This window comes from Callorhinchus milii, unplaced genomic scaffold (assembly GCF_018977255.1).
Source record: "Callorhinchus milii isolate IMCB2004 unplaced genomic scaffold, IMCB_Cmil_1.0 Scaffold8, whole genome shotgun sequence".
Taxonomy (NCBI): Eukaryota; Metazoa; Chordata; class Chondrichthyes; order Chimaeriformes; family Callorhinchidae; genus Callorhinchus; species Callorhinchus milii.
Window position 1 is genome coordinate 10672159 of NW_024704749.1, and position 21054 is coordinate 10693212.

The following is a 21054-nucleotide window of genomic DNA, read 5'->3' on the forward strand; positions in this document are numbered from 1 at the left end:
ATGGTGCTGGAGTATCAGCCTGGATAATGAGTTTCAGTCCTGACATGGGAATTGAACTTACAGTCCCTGAGGCCAGAGTGTTAACAACTTAACCAAGCGAACATGTTACTGTATGCAACAATAAATGTATTGCATAATAACAGTGCATTTAGTCAAAAACAGTTTCTGCTGTACAATAATTTAATGTCACTTATTTGCAGTACTGTTTATAGAATCTCTGAAATTTCCATCTAGTGGGATGTATAATAATAAAAATAATCCTTGCATTTGATACAGTGCCTTATCATGCCATTGAGACGTTTCGAAGCTCTTCACAGAATGTAAAGTGAATTGACTGTATATTTCTCGGGCTAAACACGGCAGCCAATTGCACACAGCAGTTCATCCATCTGAACAGGCAGATTGTCTCGTTGTTTTTTAACGTCTCATGTGGAGGACAGCATGTCTGACGAGGCACTCCGCAAGCGTACATACACTGGAATGTCAGCCCAGACTGTGAGCTCGTGGTCCCAATGAGGGGCTTGAAGCCACAAACGTTCGGACGCAGGGGTGAGAGGGCTGAGCTACTTTTGGGTTGTGTTACATTTTATGATAATTGTGTTTTTGGTACATTGACTATAAAATACTGGTTCGGCCTCAGCCAGAGTACTGGGCAACACACTTTAGGCAGGATGTTAAGGCATTGGAAAGAGGGACTTCAGTTATGAGGAGAGGCAGAGAAGCGAGGATTATTCTCCTTGGTGCAGAGAATGTTAGAGGAGAATTAATAGAAGTTCTCAAAACTATGAGGAGATGTAATCGGGTAAACAAGGAGAAACTATTCCACTGGCGGGCGGGTCGGTAACCCGAGGGCACCGATTCTAAAACGGTGGTTGAAAAGAAACAGAAGGGGGGGGTTGAGAAGGAATCTTTTTCGCACGGCCAGTTGTCGGGATCTGGGAATGTGGGGCCTGAAAGGCTGGTGGAAGCCGATTCGATGACAACTTTTAAAGAGAGGAGCGGATAACTATTCGGGGGAGGACGAGTTTGCGGAGAGGGCTACGGAGAGGGGTGGGGGGTGGAGAGAAAGAGAGAGAGAGTGAGAGCGGGGGCGGGGGGGAGTGGGGGGGTGGGGGCGCGGGTGGAGAATGGGATCGAATCGGAAAACAACAACAACAACATTACATTTGTACAGCGCCTTTCACGCCGGGGTCAGGGTCGGGGTCAGGGTCGGGGTCGGGGTCAGGGTCGGGGTCGGGGTCGGGGTCAGGGTCGGGGTCGGGGTCGGGGTCGGGGTCGGGGTCGGGGTCGGGGTCGGGGTCGGGGTCGGGAGGGCGTCCCAAGGCGTCGGGCGGTGTACGGACGGCATTTCGGGACTCTTTTTAAAAAAGATCAATCAATCAATCAATCAATCAATGAATCAATCAATCAATGTGTAAATACCATTTGAGGCAAAGTGTGAGTTGTTGTTGTTGTTGTTGATGATGGTGACACTTGGCTCCCGAGGGGGCGGTGCTCGGCTGCTATTGGATGAAGGGTCACAAGGGGGGGAGTTCCCATTGGCTCACGGGATGAAGGGGGGCGGGCCCTGCGGCTGGAGCCGCCGCTGATTGGCCGCGGGCGGGTCGGGTGTTGCAAAGTTGTGGCCGCGCTTCGCTTCCGGGTTCCTCCCCCTCCGCCAGAACTCGTCACTGCTGTGGGGGGGGAACAGAGCACAGGCGGTGAGAGACAGAGACACACAGAGACACTCACACACAGAGAGACAGGGACACAGAGAGACAGAGACACAGAGAGACAGAGACACACACACAAGAGACAGAGACACACACACAGAGAGACAGAGACACACACACACAGAGTCAGAGACACTCACACACAGAGAGACAGAGACACACACACACACAGAGACAGAGACACACACACAGAGAGACAGGGACACAGAGAGAGAGACACACACACACACACACAGAGAGTCAGAGACACTCACACACAGAGAGACAGAGAGAGACACACACACACACACACAGAGACACTCACACAGAGACACTCACGCAGAGAGACAGGGACACTCACCCACACAGAGCCTCTGCCATGGCCATGTTAATGGAGCACCAGTTCAAGCAGCTGCCGGCGGACAGGCAGATCGACACCAAGTCTTTCCTGGACAGCGTTTCCCACCTTCCGCCCTTCTTTGGTGAGTGCGGCCGGGACGTTGCGGGAGGAAGGGCGGTGCGGTGCTGTGCGGTGCTGTAATAATAATAATAATAATAATAATAATCCTTGCATTTGATATAGCGCTTTTCACGTCGGGAGGACGTCCCAAAGCGCTTCACAGAACAGTACTGTGGGCAGGGACTGGCGGTGGAGGGTCGGTCTGCGGAAAGGGTGTGGAGGGGGTTCGGTGGGAAAGGAGTAACAGCGGCAGATGTTAGGAGTTTGCTGGACCCCCTAATACAGCCCCCCCCCCCCCCCCCCACCCCGTGGCTGGAAGATCGATATGTAAACCAGTTACCACGTCTGGGAACATCTCTGGGCACGTTCAACCTTTGGCCAAGGTTGGAGTCCATTTGTAGAGCGAGAGAATAAATCCGAGTGTGTGTGTGTGTGTGTCAGGAACTGGGAGAGCGGCATGTAAAAACCTGGGAGTGGGCAGGATGATGATAATAATAATAATAATAATCCTTGCATTTGATATAGCGCTTTTCACGTCGGGAGGACGTCCCAAAGCGCTTCACAGAACACACCGTAAAGTGAATTGACTGTATATTTGTGGGCGAACGCGGCAGCCAATTGCGCACAGCAATGTCCCACAAACAGTCGTAGATTGAAAATGACCAATTTATTATTGTTTTTGTTTTGGAGGGATTATTATTAGGCTCTGTGTGGGGTAAGGAAACTTGCCCAAGGTTTCGCCCTCTGCCTGGAATTGAACTCAGGTCTCTCACTTGCAAAGCGAGTGCTCTAACCACTGAGCTACAGGACTCCATGATGAACCTTTAAGCCACTCTGTTCCTGGTCACTCGGGGTTCCCTCGTGGACCGTGATCTCCTCGCCCTCGCCGTACGTGCTGTGATGCCAAACCAGACCCCGGGGGCGTCACCACTCGCTATCTTAACGAAACTGGAAGTCTTGACACAAAAACAGAAGTGGCTGGGCACGCTGGGCAAGTCAGGGCAGGTCAGGCAGCGTCTATGGAAGAGAGGCAGAACACAAAATACTGCAGCTGCGGGAAATCTGAAACAAAAAAAAACAGAGCGAGCCGGGAACACTCAGCGAGTCAGGCAGCATCTACGGAGAAGGGAAAGTGAGTCAACGTTTCGGGTCCGCGAGCCTTCGTCGGAACCGGGGCAAGTTGGGAGCGAGAAGCTTTTAAGGGCCAACAGAGACGGGTGGAGTGGGGTGGGGAAGGCAGGGCGAGGAAGAGAAAACGGGGTAGAGGACAGGGGATGATGGGTTAAAGAGGTGTTAATGATGCAAAACAAAGCGGGGGGGGAATAGAGGGTTAATAATGCAGGGGGCTGCAGTATTAACACCTCCAGTCTTTTTCCCCCCCTCCCCCCCTTGTTCTGCAGACCCGAAACGTTGACTCACTTTCCTCTCTCCATAGATGCTGCCTGACCTGCTGAGTGTTCCCGGCCACTTCTGCTCTTGGGTCGCTCACTATTAGTTGCGCCTCACGCGGGGTAACGGACTCGGGGACACAAATGCTCTCCCCTAACAAAGCCGTTAGGAACATCTCAACACTCCCGATTATTCTTCTGAGGGGGTTGATCGATTGAGCGAGTATAGAATACTGAGTTAATGAGGGAGGGGGTCACATGTGTGGGCACCAACTCCACCCTGAATTTCAGGCTTGTGTAATTAACTGGCGGAGCGGTACAGCTTGTTACAAAGTACTGTATAAGAACAAGAAGGGCTCTGTTTGTGGCTTATGCCAGTACAGGAATTCTGTTGGAATTGCAAAGCGTTGTTAACATTTAGCTTATCTATCCGCAGCCCCCCCCAAATCCACCCCCACCCCAGGGCACTGTTGCTGATTTCAGCTAAGGTGGTACAGTGTTCATCAGATCTAGATCAAGCGTGTGGAGTGGAACATACCAGCGACAAACAGATGCTCGCCTGATTGCATTCCAGTCCCTTCTGTTGGAAAATACACTCTATAGCTGGGGGAAAATCAGCTGATTTGTGATTTCTCCCCCCCCCCCCCCCCCATTCCCAGTGTTGAATGGCCTGCCTACATTCGTTGTATGGTGAGGTGCTGGACTATGCGTAAGGCAGTACATCAATAAAAAATGACCTAATGGCAATTGGCTGCAAAATACAAAGTCAATCCGCTTTAGAGTATATTCTTGGAAGCTCTTTGAGACGTCTCAACGACTTGATGAGGACTATATCAAATGTAAGGATTATTATTTTGCATGAAACAGTGCCCCAGCTGCGCGGAGTGTAACTTTGGGGAGAGAGTTGAGGGAGAAGGGGTTGGAGAGGAATTTGGGGAGAAAAGTAAAGCTTGTGGGTGAGTAGTTGAACAGGTTGGTTGAGATGTATGGATGGGATTCAGATAATTCCAGCTTTCTGCCTTAAAAGAAACAGCTACCCATTTGCTGCTAATTGAATTACCAGATACTATATGCATAATTCATTTTCGAAGGGTTGTGCACATGTTGAAATTGCCCCTCCCATATGTTCTGTGAATAGCAAAAGGGGAATTTTGAGGACAACACAATGAGATCTCCAGGGAGATGAATGGTAAGACACTGGGTGTGGGGTATGGTATGTAAATCTGTTGCTGTACATACCTGGGTTCAATTCCGGGCAGGGCGAAAACTTGGGCAAGTTTCCTTACCCCACACGCCTAATAGTAATCCCTCCAAAAAAAAAAATTGGTCATTTTCAATCCACGACTGTTTGTGGGACGCTGCTGTGCGCAATTGGCTGCCGCGTTTCGCCCACAAATATACAGTCAATTCTCTTTACAGTATATTCTGTGAAACGCTTTGAGACATCGAGAAGACGTGAAAAGCGCTATATCAAATGCAAGGATTATTATTATTACCAGCAGAGCGAGGAGAGGTTGGAGGGCGAGACCAGATTGGGGCACATCTCCAGTCTCTCCTTTTAGCCAGAGGGAGAAAATCTTTCTTTGTCTGCTCAACTGGAGATCCCCTATTTTTTGTTGGCCAGGATACCGAGAGAGAGAAACTCCCTTCTCTTTTTGAATAGTGCCGTGGGATGGGAAGGTATCTTGTGAACCTTAGATAGAGCTGCAGTTTGTGACATTTTTAGCCCTTGTTTTGTGCAGACGAGAGTTGAGCATTCATCGGATTGAAGGGTAATTCGAATATGAGAGGGAGATAATATTTGACAGAGAAAGTTACTGTTGTGGAGACTTGATATCTCAGTTCATTGCTTCAGTCATAGTCTCGGCTGATGCTGCAGTCTGAAGAAGTGCTGCAATGTCAGAGATGCTGTCATTTGTAAGGGACCTTAAACAAAAATCCTGTCTGCCTGTACAGGTGGATGCAACAAAAAGTACAGGGTATTATTCAAAAAGAGAAGGGAGTTTAACTTTATGGCTGTTTTGAGGACACTGTGTGTAAATTGTCTGCCGCGTTCACCTACAAATATCTAGTCACTATATTTAACAGTAATAACTGAAAAGAAGCTACATCAAACGCAAATACAGTATTATTATAATATTTGCTCTTCCTCTCCAAGGTGCTGGAATGCATTGTTACCTTTCAGGTTCTTTCACCACTAACTATATTGAGTTTCTGTAGTCAGTCCCAAGGCAGCCCTGATCACAATAACTAACATCTCCTCTCTTTGACCAGATCCTCCTCAACCTCTCTTCTGCCTTCAACATAGCTGATCACCTCCATGCTTCCCCACCATTCCTTCTCCTTGATACATCAATGTGGCTCTGCATTTTCCTGTTTTTGCTCTTATCTGCCCCATGGTCTTCACTATGTCTTTTAACAGCTTCTTCTCCTGTGTGTTCCTCAAGGGCTCCAAATCCCATGGCTTTCTCTTTTATATATACACTTCACAGTAACTCTTGTGAAGTGTGTTGCGACATCTCAATGACGTGAAAGGTGCTGTATCAAACGCAATAATAATAATCTTTGAATTTGATATTAGGCTTTATCATGTCATCAAAGCATCTCAGGGTGCTTCATGGGATATACTGTAAAGTGGATTGACTCAGCAGCCAATTTGCACGGCAGTATTCCACACCCATTGGGTGACTGACTTTATCTGGCGGGATGTTGGCCAGGAAACCGGAAGAAACTCCCTTCTCTTTTTGATTAGTGCCATCGGATCTTTAACATCCACCTGAATATGCAGACGGGACCTCGGTTTAACGTCACATCCGAAGGACGGAACCTCTGACAGTGCAACACTCCCCGGGACTGTACTGGAGTGTCAGCTTAGACTATGTGATTCCGAGTCCCAAAGTGGGGATTGAACCCACAAACTTCTGACTCGAGAGGCGAGAGTGCTACCACTGAACAAGACCAGGATTGGTAACAACCGTAGACCATTCATAATCACATAGCCCGTATTCTCTCCTGCACCAGACTCACTCCAGCTGAGATCCGTTCTGCCCTGAGCGGAGATGCAGCCTGGTATTCTGATCAGCACCATTGCCAGTTCCTCAGTGAGCCCTCAGGGAAGCCCATCATTACATTTTCATCTGTGTTCAATATCTTGCATATTCACCTTCCCCACAGGAACAGTTACATTCCCTTCCACTGGAGCTGTTTGACAGCGAGTTTTGTTAATGTGATGCATGGCTTCTCTTTGGTGTTTTGCCACACCGTCAGGGTGACTTGATTAAATTACTCTCCCGCAACCCCTGAGTCTACTATTAACTGCATTCATTATTTAAGGCAGGTTATAGTTTGCGTGCGTGGAGATTAACAGTTTTCTGGGTTTGAAGATTTTTTTTTTCAGTTTCCTACAACGAGTCTCACCAGTCACAAGTGATCCCCTGCGGCTCAGCCCCTTCTCCTTCTCCCCATACCCCCTCCCAAAATAAGGTGAGCAGATTTGCATTCCAAGCTGCTCAAGCACTGCCTCTCCAGTTACACCAGGCTTATTGACATTGCCACGTTATAAAGCTTTCCGTCTCCATCAATTAATCATACGGCCCAATAGTATTTTCCAGTCCGGAATAGAGCAATGCATAAATCTATGGAGAATGTTCAGGCTGTCCTTTGTACCTCACTCAACAGCTGGTTTTACACCCTGACGCTTCAGTAACCAGAGACCTCTCCTTACACACAATACCTGATCGTGTTACACTGGTTAGCAAGCTCGCTGTGCTTCAAAGGGAGAATTGGTACTTCTTTTTAAATTTAGGGATACTTTTTTTTAAAAAAAAGCAGCCCCTCTTCCCTCAATCTCTATCTGTGTGATATTCCCGACCGCCCACCCCTTCCCACTACATATATTTCACCCCACAAAATATACACTCAATTACAATATATCCTGTGAAGCGCTTTGAGATGTCTCAATGATGTGATAAGGCGCTACATCAAATGCAAGGATTATTAATATCGGTGGGCCTTGAATAAGGAGGAAGGGAGTGATTGGGAGGGACTCCGGGATGGAATTCTGCAGAGATGGGGCAAAATGCCTGAATGCGGATGGTGAGGCAGATAGGTTGGGAAACGTGAAACGGTCCAGCAGAGTAGTAGTTTTTTGGGGGGGCTGATTTTCTCTTCCCCACACAGTTTTACCTGATGAATCTCTTATCCCATTGCATACTATGGGGAATTCTTACTGGTTTGGTTTGGATACTCTTACGCTTGGTGATGGATTTCCATATGTACAACACGCTGACCAAAATACAAACGGGCCACATTTCCACACAAGGTAAGCCCAGTATCGAACCTGTACTGCCACATCAATGACCATGTCTTTTTAAACTTTGTTTTAGATTGCCTCGGTTCAACAGTATTCTCTCCCATCAAGTCAGATGTGAACGGCAACATCTCTGTAAGTAGTCTTGTGATGTGTGTCAGTTGCATGTCGATTGGTTTGTTTCGCTTGCCTTGCCCTGGAGTTTAAACCCCATTGAGAGATCATTCATGTGGGGGTCATGAGGCTGAGCAAAGACTAGTGTATAAACTGTGCCTTGTGTATTTTAGTCCCATAAATGGAGTTCTTAGTCATTTGCGTGACTTAAACGGTGTTTACAGGCACGATGCTTTCAAATCCAGGAGTCATTGCAATCCGGAAAAATACACAGCTGGAGATTGGAAAGGGTAGCAGTCAGTGAGTGCCATCACTGATATGTACAGTTATTATAATCCTTGCATTTGATACAGCGCCTTATCAAGTCGTTGAGAGGTCACAAAGCGCTTCATAGAATATACTGTAAAGTGAATGGACTATATATTTTGCAGGTGAAAATATACCTCCCTGTTACGCCAACAAGATTACATTTGTATAGCGCCTTTCACGTTGGGAGGATGTCCCAAGGCGCTGGACAGTTGAGTCAGGACCCGAGCAGGGGGGAAATGGTCAGGGTGAGGGAAGGGAGGGGGCGAGGAGGGGGTAGTGAATCGAGAGGGGAGCTGAAGGCACGGTCAAAGAGAAAGGTCTTGAGACCGGCCTTGAAGGAGGCTAAGGAGTGGGCGAGGCGGAGTGACTGGGGGATGGAATTCCAGAGGTTGGGGGCAGAGTGGCTGAAGGCTCCCCCGCCAATGGTGGGGCGGGGGACGTGGGACGTGGAGCAGCCAGCGCCGGCTGAGCAGAGGGAGCGGGTGGGTTGGTAGGGAGTTGGGAGGTCGCAGAGGTAGGGTGGGGCGAGGCCATGGAGGGCTTTGTTACACAACTGTATATACACAGTTCCTTCTTGGGGGCTGACTGATTCTGACACTTGCAGTTCCAACTTTTACGACTGCCGACAGTGCAATTCCTTCTGGTTTCATTTCAGTGGTGCAAGGGTGGTACTGCAGAAGTTTGCTTCCAACAGAACCGATCCCACCCAGTTCCAGGTCACTGAAACTTATTCATCCTATCTGAAAATATGATTTTCTCTTGGATATTGATGGAAAGCAGACTTATTTATGACATTTAGGTCAGCGTGGCACGATATTCCTTCATGCTCTGGTGCTGAATATTTGAAGCGACACAAATTAATAATAATCCTTGCATTTGAGATGGCGCTTTATCATGAGGTTGAGATGTCTCACAAATTACATTGTGAAGAGGATCGATTGTGTAGTTTGTTAGCAGAACGGATCAGCAATTGCGCACAGCAGTGTCCCACAAACAGTTAGGGAGGGATTGAATGACCACATTTCAAATTTTTTGTTGAGGGATTATTACCTCCAAAAAAGCGATCCGCCAATTGACTAACAAAATTAGATGTACTGGAACTGTGTGTCTAGCACAGTGCTGTCCTGTAGCTCAGTGGTTAGAGCACTCATCTCACAAGCGACTTGGGTTCTATTCCCGGCAGGGCGAAATATTGGGCAAGTTTCCTTACTCCACGTGCCTCTGTTTACCTAGTAGTAATATTAATAATAATAATCCTTGCATTTGATATAGCGCTTTTCACGTCAGGAGGACGTCCCAAAGCGCTTCACAGTACACACTGTAAAGTGAATTGACTGTATATTTGTGGGCGAACGCGGCAGCCAATTGCGCACAGCAATGTCCCACAAACAGTCGTAGATTGAAAATGACCAATTTATTATTGTTTTTGGTTTTGGAGGATTATTATTAGGCTCTGTGTGGAGTAAGGAAACTTGCCCAAGGTTTCGCCCTCTGCCAGGAATTGAACTCAGGTCTCTCACTTGCAAAGCGAGTGCTCTAACCACTGAGCTACAGGACTCCGTAAGTATGAACCCGGTTGTTAGTTGATTGACAGATCACTTTTCCGGGATAATAATCCTTCAAAAAAAATAACCTGGTCAATCAATCCACGACTGTTTGTGGGACACTGCTGTACGCAATTGGCTTCCGCGTTTTGCCCACGAATGTACAGTCAATTCACTTTACTGTATATTCTGTGAAGCACTTTGAGACATCTAGAAGATGTGAAAAGCGCTATATCAAATGCAAGTATTATTATTACCTCTAAGTAAAGAAATACTTCCTGGTATCTGTCTCAATGTTGCCTTTCAGCAATTCTAAACCAGCAATTCTTGTTTCACTTTCTCAAGCTGTTTACTACCCGTAAATGTGCGCTGATTTTCGTTTATCTTTTCCACAGAAAATCAAAGCAGTTTATGAGTCAAATCCTGTAAAATACAAAACCTTGCAGCTGATTTTAGAGGGAGAGAAGGAGCAGCACAGCACAGAGTGGCCTATGGTTGGAGCTACACTGGCTCTTATGTGGTTGAAAAGGTAACCCATTCCTTTATATGGCTTTAATTTTGGCCAGTGACTGATGAGGTGAAGGGCCAGGCAGGGGACGTGAAGCTTGCCGGAGCTCATTGAGCAGAGGAAAAAAACGAAAGGGTAAAAATGTGGCACGGTGGCTGATTATCATTTTTTTTTTAAACAGGGGTTTGAAGTTCATCCAGGTTCTGCTGCAGAGCATTGCTGACGGGGAACGGGACGAAGCGAATCCGAATCTCATTCGAGTAAACGCAAAGAAAGCCTATGAGCTAGCCCTCAAGAAGTACCACGGCTTTTTAGTAAAAAATCTCTTTCAGGTTGGTATTTGCTCCTCTTGTTTGCCCTTCCAGATCGCTTTTCTGGGCGGTAATAATCTCCCCAAATCCCTCGAATTTCTTTATAAATTGATCACCATAAGGCACCATATCAAATGCCAGGATTATTATTATATCCAAAGCTGAATGAGTGAAAGCCGAGCAAGGGAGCTGTGGCTAAAATGACTGGCAGAGACAGTAATACCCGCAGCATTGACGTGACTTACTGTTTCTTTTCAGACCGCACTTTATGCTGCCCCATACAAATCCGACTTCTTGAAGGCTTTGTCCAAGGGGCGGGATGTCAAAGAAGAAGTATGTATAGAAAAGATCCGTCAGTTTTTAATCAACTTCTCGGTGACTGTGGATGCCATCTACGCCATGTACACAAAAATGAACGCAGAGATGGAATACAGAGTCTAACCAACCCACGGATTCTCTAACCTTTACTTTTCTAATCAAATCCCTCTCTTTCTCAGCAATAAGGTACTGTGATCACTGTGATTGGATTACTTTCCAGGCTGCTATGCCATTAGTATTCATTAAATGGCAGTAATGTGTTTTGAAGGGAAGCACTAGAACGTAAAGCAGCTGTTGTATGTAAGTGAATCACTGTGGACCTAACCAGATTCATACCGTATCAAATTGGATTGATCTCTTCAGTCCTGCCTTTCACTGATGGAAATCGAGGGTGTATATTTTTTGAAAAGAAATGTCTTTGCTTTCCTTCAGAAACACCATCATGGTTTTTATGCCCTAACTAATATTTTGTATTCTATTAAAATAAAAAAATAATAATCCTTGCATTTGATATAGCGCCTTATGTCTTTCAGACAACTCCGCGTGCTTCACAGAGTATATTTTAAAGTGAATTGACTATATTTTGGCTGCTGCGTTTCGCCCACAAAATATACAGTAAATTCACTCTACAATATATTCTGTGAAGTACTTTGAAGTTCTTTGAGATGTCTCAATGACGTGATATATCAATTGCAATATATATTCTGTATATTCCCCACACAGTCTCGAGTTCAAAAAGGAAATTTATCGTTTAGATTGAGTACGGTGACTTTTTTTAATCTCCTGACATTCAGCGATAATGCTGACTCGTGTGATAATGATCTGAATTGAGCCCGAGCTATAAGTACATATCCCAGTCAGTCAAATAATTCTAATGGGTTGGAGACAGTCATAAATTTGGGAAACTTGTCATTTCATCAATGAAGCCAAAAAAAGTAATTTAATAAGCTCCAATTGAAACTGAAGAGTCAATCTGATTTTTTTCTACTAAAAAGGGAGCTGTGAGGTGAATCAGTGCCTTGATAAATCTACTAAATCTTAAATCTTTTAACAAATAGAAACTTTTATACAGTTTTCAGGAAATCCTTAACCGTTCATGTGTTGTGTCTTACTTACAATTATAGTTTGCTTCTCTCCTCCTCATCCTCTTCCTCTTCCTCCTCTCCCTCAGCTCAGTTCTGCAACAAAAGATCTATATTACAGTGTTTTGGCCGGCGAGCTTTTTTTTAAAAAAAACAAATTCCACTGAAATAACAGGGTGGAACCAAGCCTGATTATAAACTATTGTCAGAAATGCAATATGGGTTTGTTTTCATGGTTCAGAACCATGGCATGATGTGTAGCAGATGTATTTTTGGTGTGTGGTGTTTCTCCCCCCCCCCATTTCTGGGTTATATGGGAGAACTGAACCATGTCAGTGTAACGTGGTAATACTGGCGATGCACAGCAGGCAGACCAGGATCTGAAGGAGTGAGACAGGTTAGCTTTTGGGAGCGGGTGACCCATCTTTCTCCTTTCGATGCTGGTTGACCTGAGTACGTTCTCTGCTTTTCTGGTTGCATTACCGTTTCTTTCAGACGTTTAGCTGTTAGGTTCATTTCCTCCCACAAGAGGTCCCCAGCGATCTTCTGCCCCCCACCAGAAGTCACGAGAGGGATGAGGATTCTTAGCATGTTCTTTCCCCTTCTATGCCCCACCAACTGTCAGCCCAATGACGCTTTGCCTTAACTTCGGGCACTTCTCGTTTCTGTCCAATAGTTGAGCAGTTAAAATAGAGCCACGGAAACTAATTACTGACAAACTTGTGCCTTATGTCTCAGTGAACTCTTGTCCTTGGATCTGAAAGGGTTTTATAATGGGGCTTGGAATCCTGGAGTTGAGGTAAAAATTACCACAAACTCGCATTGGGGAGTTTTATTATTTTAATGAAGGTTTCCTTCTGATGTTCACTAATTAGTTGTTAGGTCAGGAGCAGACAGTTCTGATCAAACTTTTCTAGCCCAACTTTCTCTCCTCACACGATTCTCAGTCAGTGCTGGAAGATTCACCCTAATCGAGTCCAATTCTGTACTCAGCCGATCTTTCGCTTCCCTATATTCACAAACGTGCACTTTCCACTATAATCACTTGATATCCATAAGCAGGAAATCAGGGGATCTGAGGCCAATTGTAGCACCCTCAACTGATAACCTGATCACCTAACTCATCCCAGCAGGGATATGAGCCTGACACCTTCCAGTCTGAAATAGACTAATGTTGCACTAAGCAGAGCCTATACCCACTCTATCATTCAGGTTGACTGTTCTTACCTAACGGATAGTTAGCCTGTGGGGCTGATTCAAAGCACAAAACAACCCCAACAGTTCCCACAAAAAGACAGGAGCGCTGAGATGGATGTAGCTTGTCTTTACACTTGTCAGCAGATTAGGGATTTCTTGCAAACTGCTTGACAAATCAATGTTATTAGCAAATAATACAAATAGTGTCAGTGTTGCTTGAAGGACAACTGGTAATATGAAGATGCAACTGAAAGCAATTGGGTTTTGGGAGTGGGCAACACCTCAAGTGCCCAGCGAGTGCCTTATTGTAGACCTGTTCCTGTGTTGGTCTGCTTTGAAGTCATTGCAGTTTGCAGCTCAGGGAGATAGGTGAGGTGGGCCTGACCAGGGTGGGTGGCTTGCTAGACTCGGTTAATTCTGTGATCAGTGCAAGAAGTGCAATGTATTATAGAAATAATTAAGTCTTCCCAGATCCTGCAATAGATTTGCCCAAGAGAACAGCTGGTGAGACCAGCAGATTCCGATTTTGTGTGACTATGTGATTCTCACGTATAACAGGATGACTGACCTTTGCTTCTTCCATGGGTTTGTGGGACTTTGTACATTGCTGGTCGAGTTGCGTGCTTTCACAGTATCTGAGATTAAGTGTGTTTCCTTTGTTTTCCTCTCTCCGTTTGATTCTTAGAAAGGAATAATGGGATTGAAGTTAAATGAGCATCTGCAATTGGTTTTTAATCCATTTATTTTTCAGCCAGAGCTTTATTTTTTAAAGTTTGGGTGATGTGTGGAGTATTTAAATCCCGAAAGCTGTGTAATTAATATAAGCGTTTCCACTATTTCTACCTCATGAGGCTGCTCTTGTCTAGCATTTCCTCTGCTGCCTTGTGTGTGTGTGACAGCTTAAGATGTGCTTACAATAGGGGTAGGATAAAATGCCTGCTCTTCTCACTAGGATGGCAATGACTAACCATCTGGACTGAGAACTAACCAAACTCACCCGAGCTCCATTGCACAGATTTAGATTGAAGTCTCTTTCGGACAGTCATGGCTTCGTGACGTCTGTATGTGGAATCTCGGCTGGTAATTCCGAGTTGCAAGCAAATAGGCAATTCGGAAATCCAACCTTATGTGGAAATGTGCAATATGTGACTTTAGCGGGGCAGTAGTAAATGCAGAAGGTGTGCATCTTTTGAGTTTATTAATGCCATTAGATTTTGAGTATGAGCTTTTTTTAAAATTGTTACTGTCTGGATGTCTGCTATAATGGTACGCAAGATATACTGGCCTTTGGAGTGGCCGTGTTAAAGTGCTTATGTTTTCCTCTTGTGTCTCTGATCTCCGGACATGTTGCTGCTCGGTAACCCACTGTAAATTGCTCATTTTGCAGAGCTGCATTGCAAAACAAACCCATGCTTGGGTTGGTAAGGTGAGATCCACAGTCAGTGTTAACCCTCCTCTGCCCTGCTTGTTACAGCAATACCGTCAAATGTTCTGTATAGTGGGAGGGAGGGTAGAGAGGAGAGTGAGGCTGTTCCCTGGGTTCAAATCCTGTTTTTTTTAATAATAAATACTATTACTTAATTCCTGCTATGTAGCTAATGGCTAACTCTTGATTTTAACCGTATCACGATTATATTCTAAGTTTTAATTTGGTGACTGTTCCCACATATTGACAGTGTAGAGTGTTCAGTCTTGAATGGATGGATCCAGAACAAAATAATGATTGTTTCCTCCTACCGTGAGTTCCCAGCATATATTTTTTAAAACAGATAAAGTACCCGGAGAGCTTAAGTCTCTTTTCAGGGTTTCAGAGGACTAGACTATTTAGATGCTCGTGAATCTCCTTCAGTGATTCGCAAGGATATAAACTCCAGGTATTCAATGTACCAGCTTTGGTTTTATGTTGTTGTTGAAATGTGCTGAGAAGCAGTGACTAAGGAAAAATCTACTGTATTCTGTTTGCTTCTGAGTGAAACGTTGGCCTTAAATAAACCTCTAATAAATCCTCAATACTTAGCAATATTGTAGTAAACCACTTGAGAAACTTTGTTTTTTTTTAATATAAATATAAAGGGCAGATTTCAGGATCATGTTTCTTCTCCAAATGCACAAATTTCTGTAAATGTTCAAGCTTAACCTTTCTATAAGAGGATCCAGTTCAATGCTAAAATCACGTGTGCAGATTGTCCTGCTGGAATGAGTGTAATTTTGGTGCTGTGTGTATGACTTTCGAGTCATCGTTAGGATCCGCTCCTTTTCGAGGAACTGTACAAATATTTGTTTTGTTCTGTGCTGAGCTTCTTCCCCTCCCCCATGCGTGTACATGCTGATAGTGCAAGACAAAACTGAAATCAAATGTTTGTGATCCCAATAACATTTTGTGCGAATATGTTACAACTGTTTACATATTATATATATCATACGTAATACACAGCCTCACCTCTGTACTGAGCTCTTTTTCAGGTATTTTCTGGAAAATATAATCTACAGAAGCTTTTCCCAAATTAATCAGATTCCCAATGGCTGTGCTAAAGCTTCTGTCGGCATAAGCCTTGAAACAGGTATATAGGAAGGAGGGTGGGTTTAGCTTGCTGATCTCAGGGACTAAGTCTAGGTGAGGTTATGAAAAGTCGCCTCGCTGTGTCTGGGCTGGGGAGGGAGGAAAACTAGCCAGCGTCCCAAACGATCGTAAAGTGTGTGTGAAATAGATCAGGAGCAGTCAATTGGCACCCGACTGAAGGATGTAGCTTTTGTTAGAACTGCACCAAAGAAGGAAGAGAAATGAATATAACGATAGGTCAAACATCGTGCTGATCTGTTGGTAATACACAGGGTGATTTTGTACAGGGCCTTAAAGTACCTGCATTGAGAAGGTGTGTGCGACTATTACTCTTAATGTTAAAACTCTCTATGTAAGGATAAGAGAGAGTCCTAGCTGAGTAAGTTCCAGGCACGAAGGACAATGTCGCATCTCAACTCCTGCTCTGGACTGAGTTTGACTAAATCAGCAGTTTCTTTTTCCCAGCGAGTCTGCACATAACAATGATATCTGCCATTCTACTTCATAGCCCTGCCTGTCTGTACTCTAGAGCAGGCAGGAGCGAGCAGAGTTGGGAGTTAAACAGCGATGATGCATTTTACCAGAATTACTGAATTTAAAAATTCAGAATTTGCCTTTTTTTCTTAAAAAAAACTGCAAAATGATGACTGCTTGTCTATGCTCCACTCTTAACTCAGAAGACTTTGTATATTTTTGAAAATTGAATAAACTCGATTCTAACTTTAACAGCTCAGTTATTTATTTATTTTTTGCACACGATATTCCCTGTGTTTTCCCTGCCATTATTTTATACTGGTATTTGTGTGCTGCTGTGTGAATTGGTTTATAAATGGTTTGGGTAATAATGATAATCAGTTAATGATGATAATCCTTAAATTTGCTTCAGTGCCTTTCACATCGGGAGGACATTTCAAAATGCTTCACAAGGTACAACAACTTGCACTTATATAGCACCCTCCACGCAGGATAGTGTCTCAGAGCGCTTAACAATGGCGGAGCCTGACTGATTTTAAAATTGAAGTGTAAATGCATTTTGTGGGTGACTGACCTGTTATTAGTTCAATACACTGACCATTTCAATCCTCATGCACAATCCTAGGTTGGTTTCGCAGGTCATGGGCCCACCCACGACTGTCTCCACCAGCTCTCTGTAACAAGACCATTCCAGTCTTTGTTGGGGTATAACTTGCGATATCTGTAAAAGGGTATAAAGTATTCATTTAGAATAATAATACTTGCATTTGGTATAGCGTCTTATCACGTCGAAGAAAATCTCAAAGCGCTTCACTGGATTGACTGTGAAATGGAGTGACTGTATTTGCAGGCAAATTTGCACCCACCTCTGTTGGCCGGAGAGGATTAGTGATTACTGCAAATCAAAGTGCGAAAAATAAAAAGCTGGAGGGGAAATTGCTGGGCAGGGAAGGGGTCTCGGGGGGCTGGAAAACCACCTTTGGCTAAGTCTAAAATGTGATTTGGTTTGTCAACATACACTCGTAGCATTAGAGCATTGCCCTGAGAAATTGAGTTGAATGACCCCACGGTGGGTGTGGGTCTTTCTGTAGAAACGGGTTTGCGCTGCGTATCTGCAGGACGGTAGGTAAGATACTGGGTTGAAAAATGACCATTTTTTTGTGGATTTAAACATTGAATCTCTCTGGGGCAGGAGTGCCCTTTAAGGGCTGGGATCTGTGCACAGACCTGGGGAAGCTACTCTGTAGGTCATAGAGACTGGTCAATGCACACAAATACCAGTGCACTTGCATTCCACCGTTCAATCCCTGTGTACATGTCAGCATTGCGACTAAAGGTAAACAAATGAACCAGGGACTGAACCGAGATGTGGAATTTCTCCCCTTCAGATGACTTTCTAGTAGTGTTCGGCTCAGCTCCTCTAAGGCCCCAAGTGAGGGTACAAAGAAAGCTTGTCAACAGGTGGTGTAGCGACTGTGGGAGGAGAAGTCTGGAGGTCGCTCACCCAAACCTCGCTTGAGTCATGCATCCGGCTGGCAGATTGTAAATGCCTAGACACGCAGTTACCGTAATTGAGAATTCTGTGGTGAGGCTCAGGACGTCCTGGGCTCAGCCATCGTGACTGCAGGAGGATGCCGAGCAGTGAGTCAAAGAAACCTGCGAAGGAACAAGACAGGAAAAAAAAAACACATGCAACTTTTACATCAAGGCCTGGAATTCCCCGTCTCCTTGCTAAAATGACCTGCACGTTGACAAGGGCGCAGATGAAGCGTGTTTTGAGCTGGAGTCTTCTCTTGAAGCTGAAACATGTGTCCAGGGAATCTCAAACCCTGTGTAGTTGGTCTTTGTAACATCAGCCCCCACCGTCCAGTCCTAAATTGAAATAGCCCCCCTCCCTGTACCTTTACTCCAGTTGAGACCAGCTGACGTTGCACAGACTGTGATCAAATGGTACTGGTTTTGCTTTGCAGGCCATTTGCTACAGTGAAAATTTCCACCGCTGTTGTGGAGCCCTGTAGTGTGGCGGTAAGAGCACGTGCCTCAGAAGCAAGAGGACCCGGGTTTGATTTTCGGACGCGGTAAAACCTGAACCAAGTTTCCTTACTTTACGCGCCCCTGTTTACCGAGCAGTAAGTAGGACCCAGTTGTCAGTCGATCGCTTTTCCATGGGAAATAATCCCTTCAAATAAATAAATAATTTGTGCACTCAATCCACAACTGTTTGTGGGACACTGCTGTGTGCAATTGGCTGCCACATTTTGCCCATAAAATATACACTTTACAGCGTAGTCTGTGAAGCAATTTCAGATGTCTCAACAACGTGATAAGGCGCTATATCAAATGCAAGCATTATATAACCCACATACTTCAACGACGACGACTTGCGTACATATAGACCTCTTCCTGCAGGGTAGTGTTTTGGAGCGCTTAGCGATGTCGGAGTCTGGTGCCAAGCTGGGGAGAAAGGGTAAGTGACCGTAGGCACAGTCGAAAAGGAATGTCTTCAGCTGCGATCAGAAGGTGGGTAAAGGAGGGGTGAAGCGGAGGGATTGAGACAGGGAGTCCCAGAGTTTTGCTGCGTGGTGGCTGAGAGCACAGCACTGATGATGGAGGGGACGAGGGAAATGCAGAGCCGGAGCAGACTGAGCAAGTGGATAATTGGGGTGTGAGCACGTTAGAGAGGAAGGGGGTACGGCCTCAAAAAAGTGACCCCAGCTCCTAAAGCTGAGCACAGTGCCAGCGGCCAGGTGCCCTATATTCACATGCCATTTTCATTCTAAATGGACTTCCTCTCTCGTCTTTAATCTGCGTAATTTCAGCTACTTCTAGCTGTCATTAGAGGTCTCTTCCTTTTATTGCATTTGCATCATATATTATAGATGAAAGAGAGCAAGTAATAAATCTATAACTATATGTGCTATAAATGTGACCTAATTGAGGCATTTTAACTGCCACTGCAATCACTGCATGGCTTATCAGGAGTCTCCAACCCTCGCTGAAAGCAAACTCTTAAAGCACAAGGGTTAAGACAGACCTTTTTGACTGCTCTTTCGTCCATCTTTCACCCCCACAACGTCTTCGGAGCCCCCCGGCGCAGATGCCCAGTCAGCAGTGACGAACACTTTTTGATGTGAAAGGTGCTTTTACAGGGTGAATCAAAAGCCCTCGCCCATAGGTCTATATGAGATGTTCACACTGCACGGCTCGTAAACATTTACACGTATCAACTCAGGTGACAAAAACTTTCATGAACTCGTGTGCTGCATAATTGGAGGTGCCGTCCTTCGGGTAAGACGTTAAAACCAAGACCGCTGTCTGCCTGTTCAGGTGAACGTTAAAGATCTCATGACATTATTTGAAAGGAGAAGGGTATTTCTCTCTGTGTTTCTCTCAAATAAAATTGGTCATTCACTTCATGGCTCTTTATGGGGTGGGAGGGCGGGGTATTGCTGTGGGCAAATTGGCTGAGGCATTTGCCTGCAAAGTACAGTCACTACATTTTATAATATATTCCTGTGAAGCAATTTCAGACATCAACCTGACACAAACGATGTTATATTAAAATGCAAAGATTATTATTATTATTATAAATCAAGGGCCATCTCTGGCTCATTTGAACCAGAACAGATGTTGTACAGTGCACACGTTAAGTGCAAGTTTTAGCTGAAGGAGTGAGGAAGGACCGCGTTGAGGTCAAACCTACACATCTTCCCTAAGTATCTCACTCGGTGCTAAACGTGGATGGACCGCAAAGAAGAATTGACTTGGCATCGTCTCCCATTCCCTGATGTCCCCCTTCTTATACTCCCATCAAATTCGCTCTATTTCAAAGATTTCGCTCTCTCTTTGCGTGGACGGATGTCAGCCAATAACTGTAATGATCCAAGAAGTTTCTTTTGTGCCAGAAACAGGGCCACGGAGAGGGGGTGAGGGAGAGGGGGTGAGGGTGGGGTGAGGGAGAGGGGGTGGGGGAGGGGTGAGGGAGAGGGGGTGAGGGAGAGGGGTGAGGGTGGGGTGAGTGGGGGTGAGGGAGAGGGGGTGAGGGTGGGGGAGTGAGGGAGAGGGGGTGGGTGTGAGGGAGAGGCGGTGGAGGTGAGGGAGAGGGGGTGAGGTAGAGGGGGTGAGGATGAGGGGGTGAGGGAGAGGGGGTGGGGGGAGGAGAGGGGGTGAGGGTGGGAGAGGGGTGAAGGTGGGGAGACGGGGTGGGGATGAGGGGTGAGGGAGAGGGGGTGGGGGTGAGGATGAGGGGGTGAGGGTGAGGATGAGGGGGTGAGGGGGGAGAGGGAGTGGGGTGGGGGGAGGGAGAGGGGGTGAGGATGGGGGAGAGGCGTCTTTGCTTTAATTGCAACGTAACTGGGCGAACGCTGTGCAATTTTGTTTATTCAACGGCGGGTCTGCGAGTCGGTGACATTGCGGCTCTGAGCGGTGGTCAAAAGGAACCGCTCTGAGGAAGACGGAGAACCGCGTCCAGGAGTGTTCGGACCCCGAGGCTCAGGAGCGGGAGGGGAGGGGAGGACAGGAGGGGAGGGGAGGGGAGGGCAGGAGGGGAGGAGGGGAGGAGGGGAGGGGAGGGGAGGAGGGGAGGGGAGAGGAGGGGAGGGGAGGGGGGAGAGGAGGGCAGGAGGGGAGGGGAGGGGAGAGGAGGGGAGGGGAGGGGAGGGAGGAGGGGAGGGGAGGGGAGGGCAGGAGGGCAGGAGGGGAGGGGAGGGCAGGAGGGCAGGAGGGGAGGGGAGGGGAGGGCAGGAGGGGAGGGGAGGGGAGGGCAGGAGGGGAGGGGAGGGCAGGAGGG

General features: G+C 46.1%; 1 protein-coding gene across 1 annotated transcript; it reads left to right on the forward strand.

Annotated features, from left to right (window-relative positions):
* The first annotated feature begins 2011 nt into the window (after positions 1 to 2011).
* On the forward strand, positions 2012 to 11463 carry gltpa (glycolipid transfer protein a). The gene is made up of 5 exons (XM_007901854.2): positions 2012 to 2173; positions 7925 to 7983; positions 10211 to 10344; positions 10505 to 10655; positions 10893 to 11463. Exons 1-5 carry the CDS (start codon positions 2071 to 2073, stop codon positions 11073 to 11075), a joined length of 630 nt encoding a protein of 209 aa, XP_007900045.1. The 5' UTR covers positions 2012 to 2070; the 3' UTR covers positions 11076 to 11463.
* Positions 11464 to 21054: the final 9591 nt, after the last annotated feature.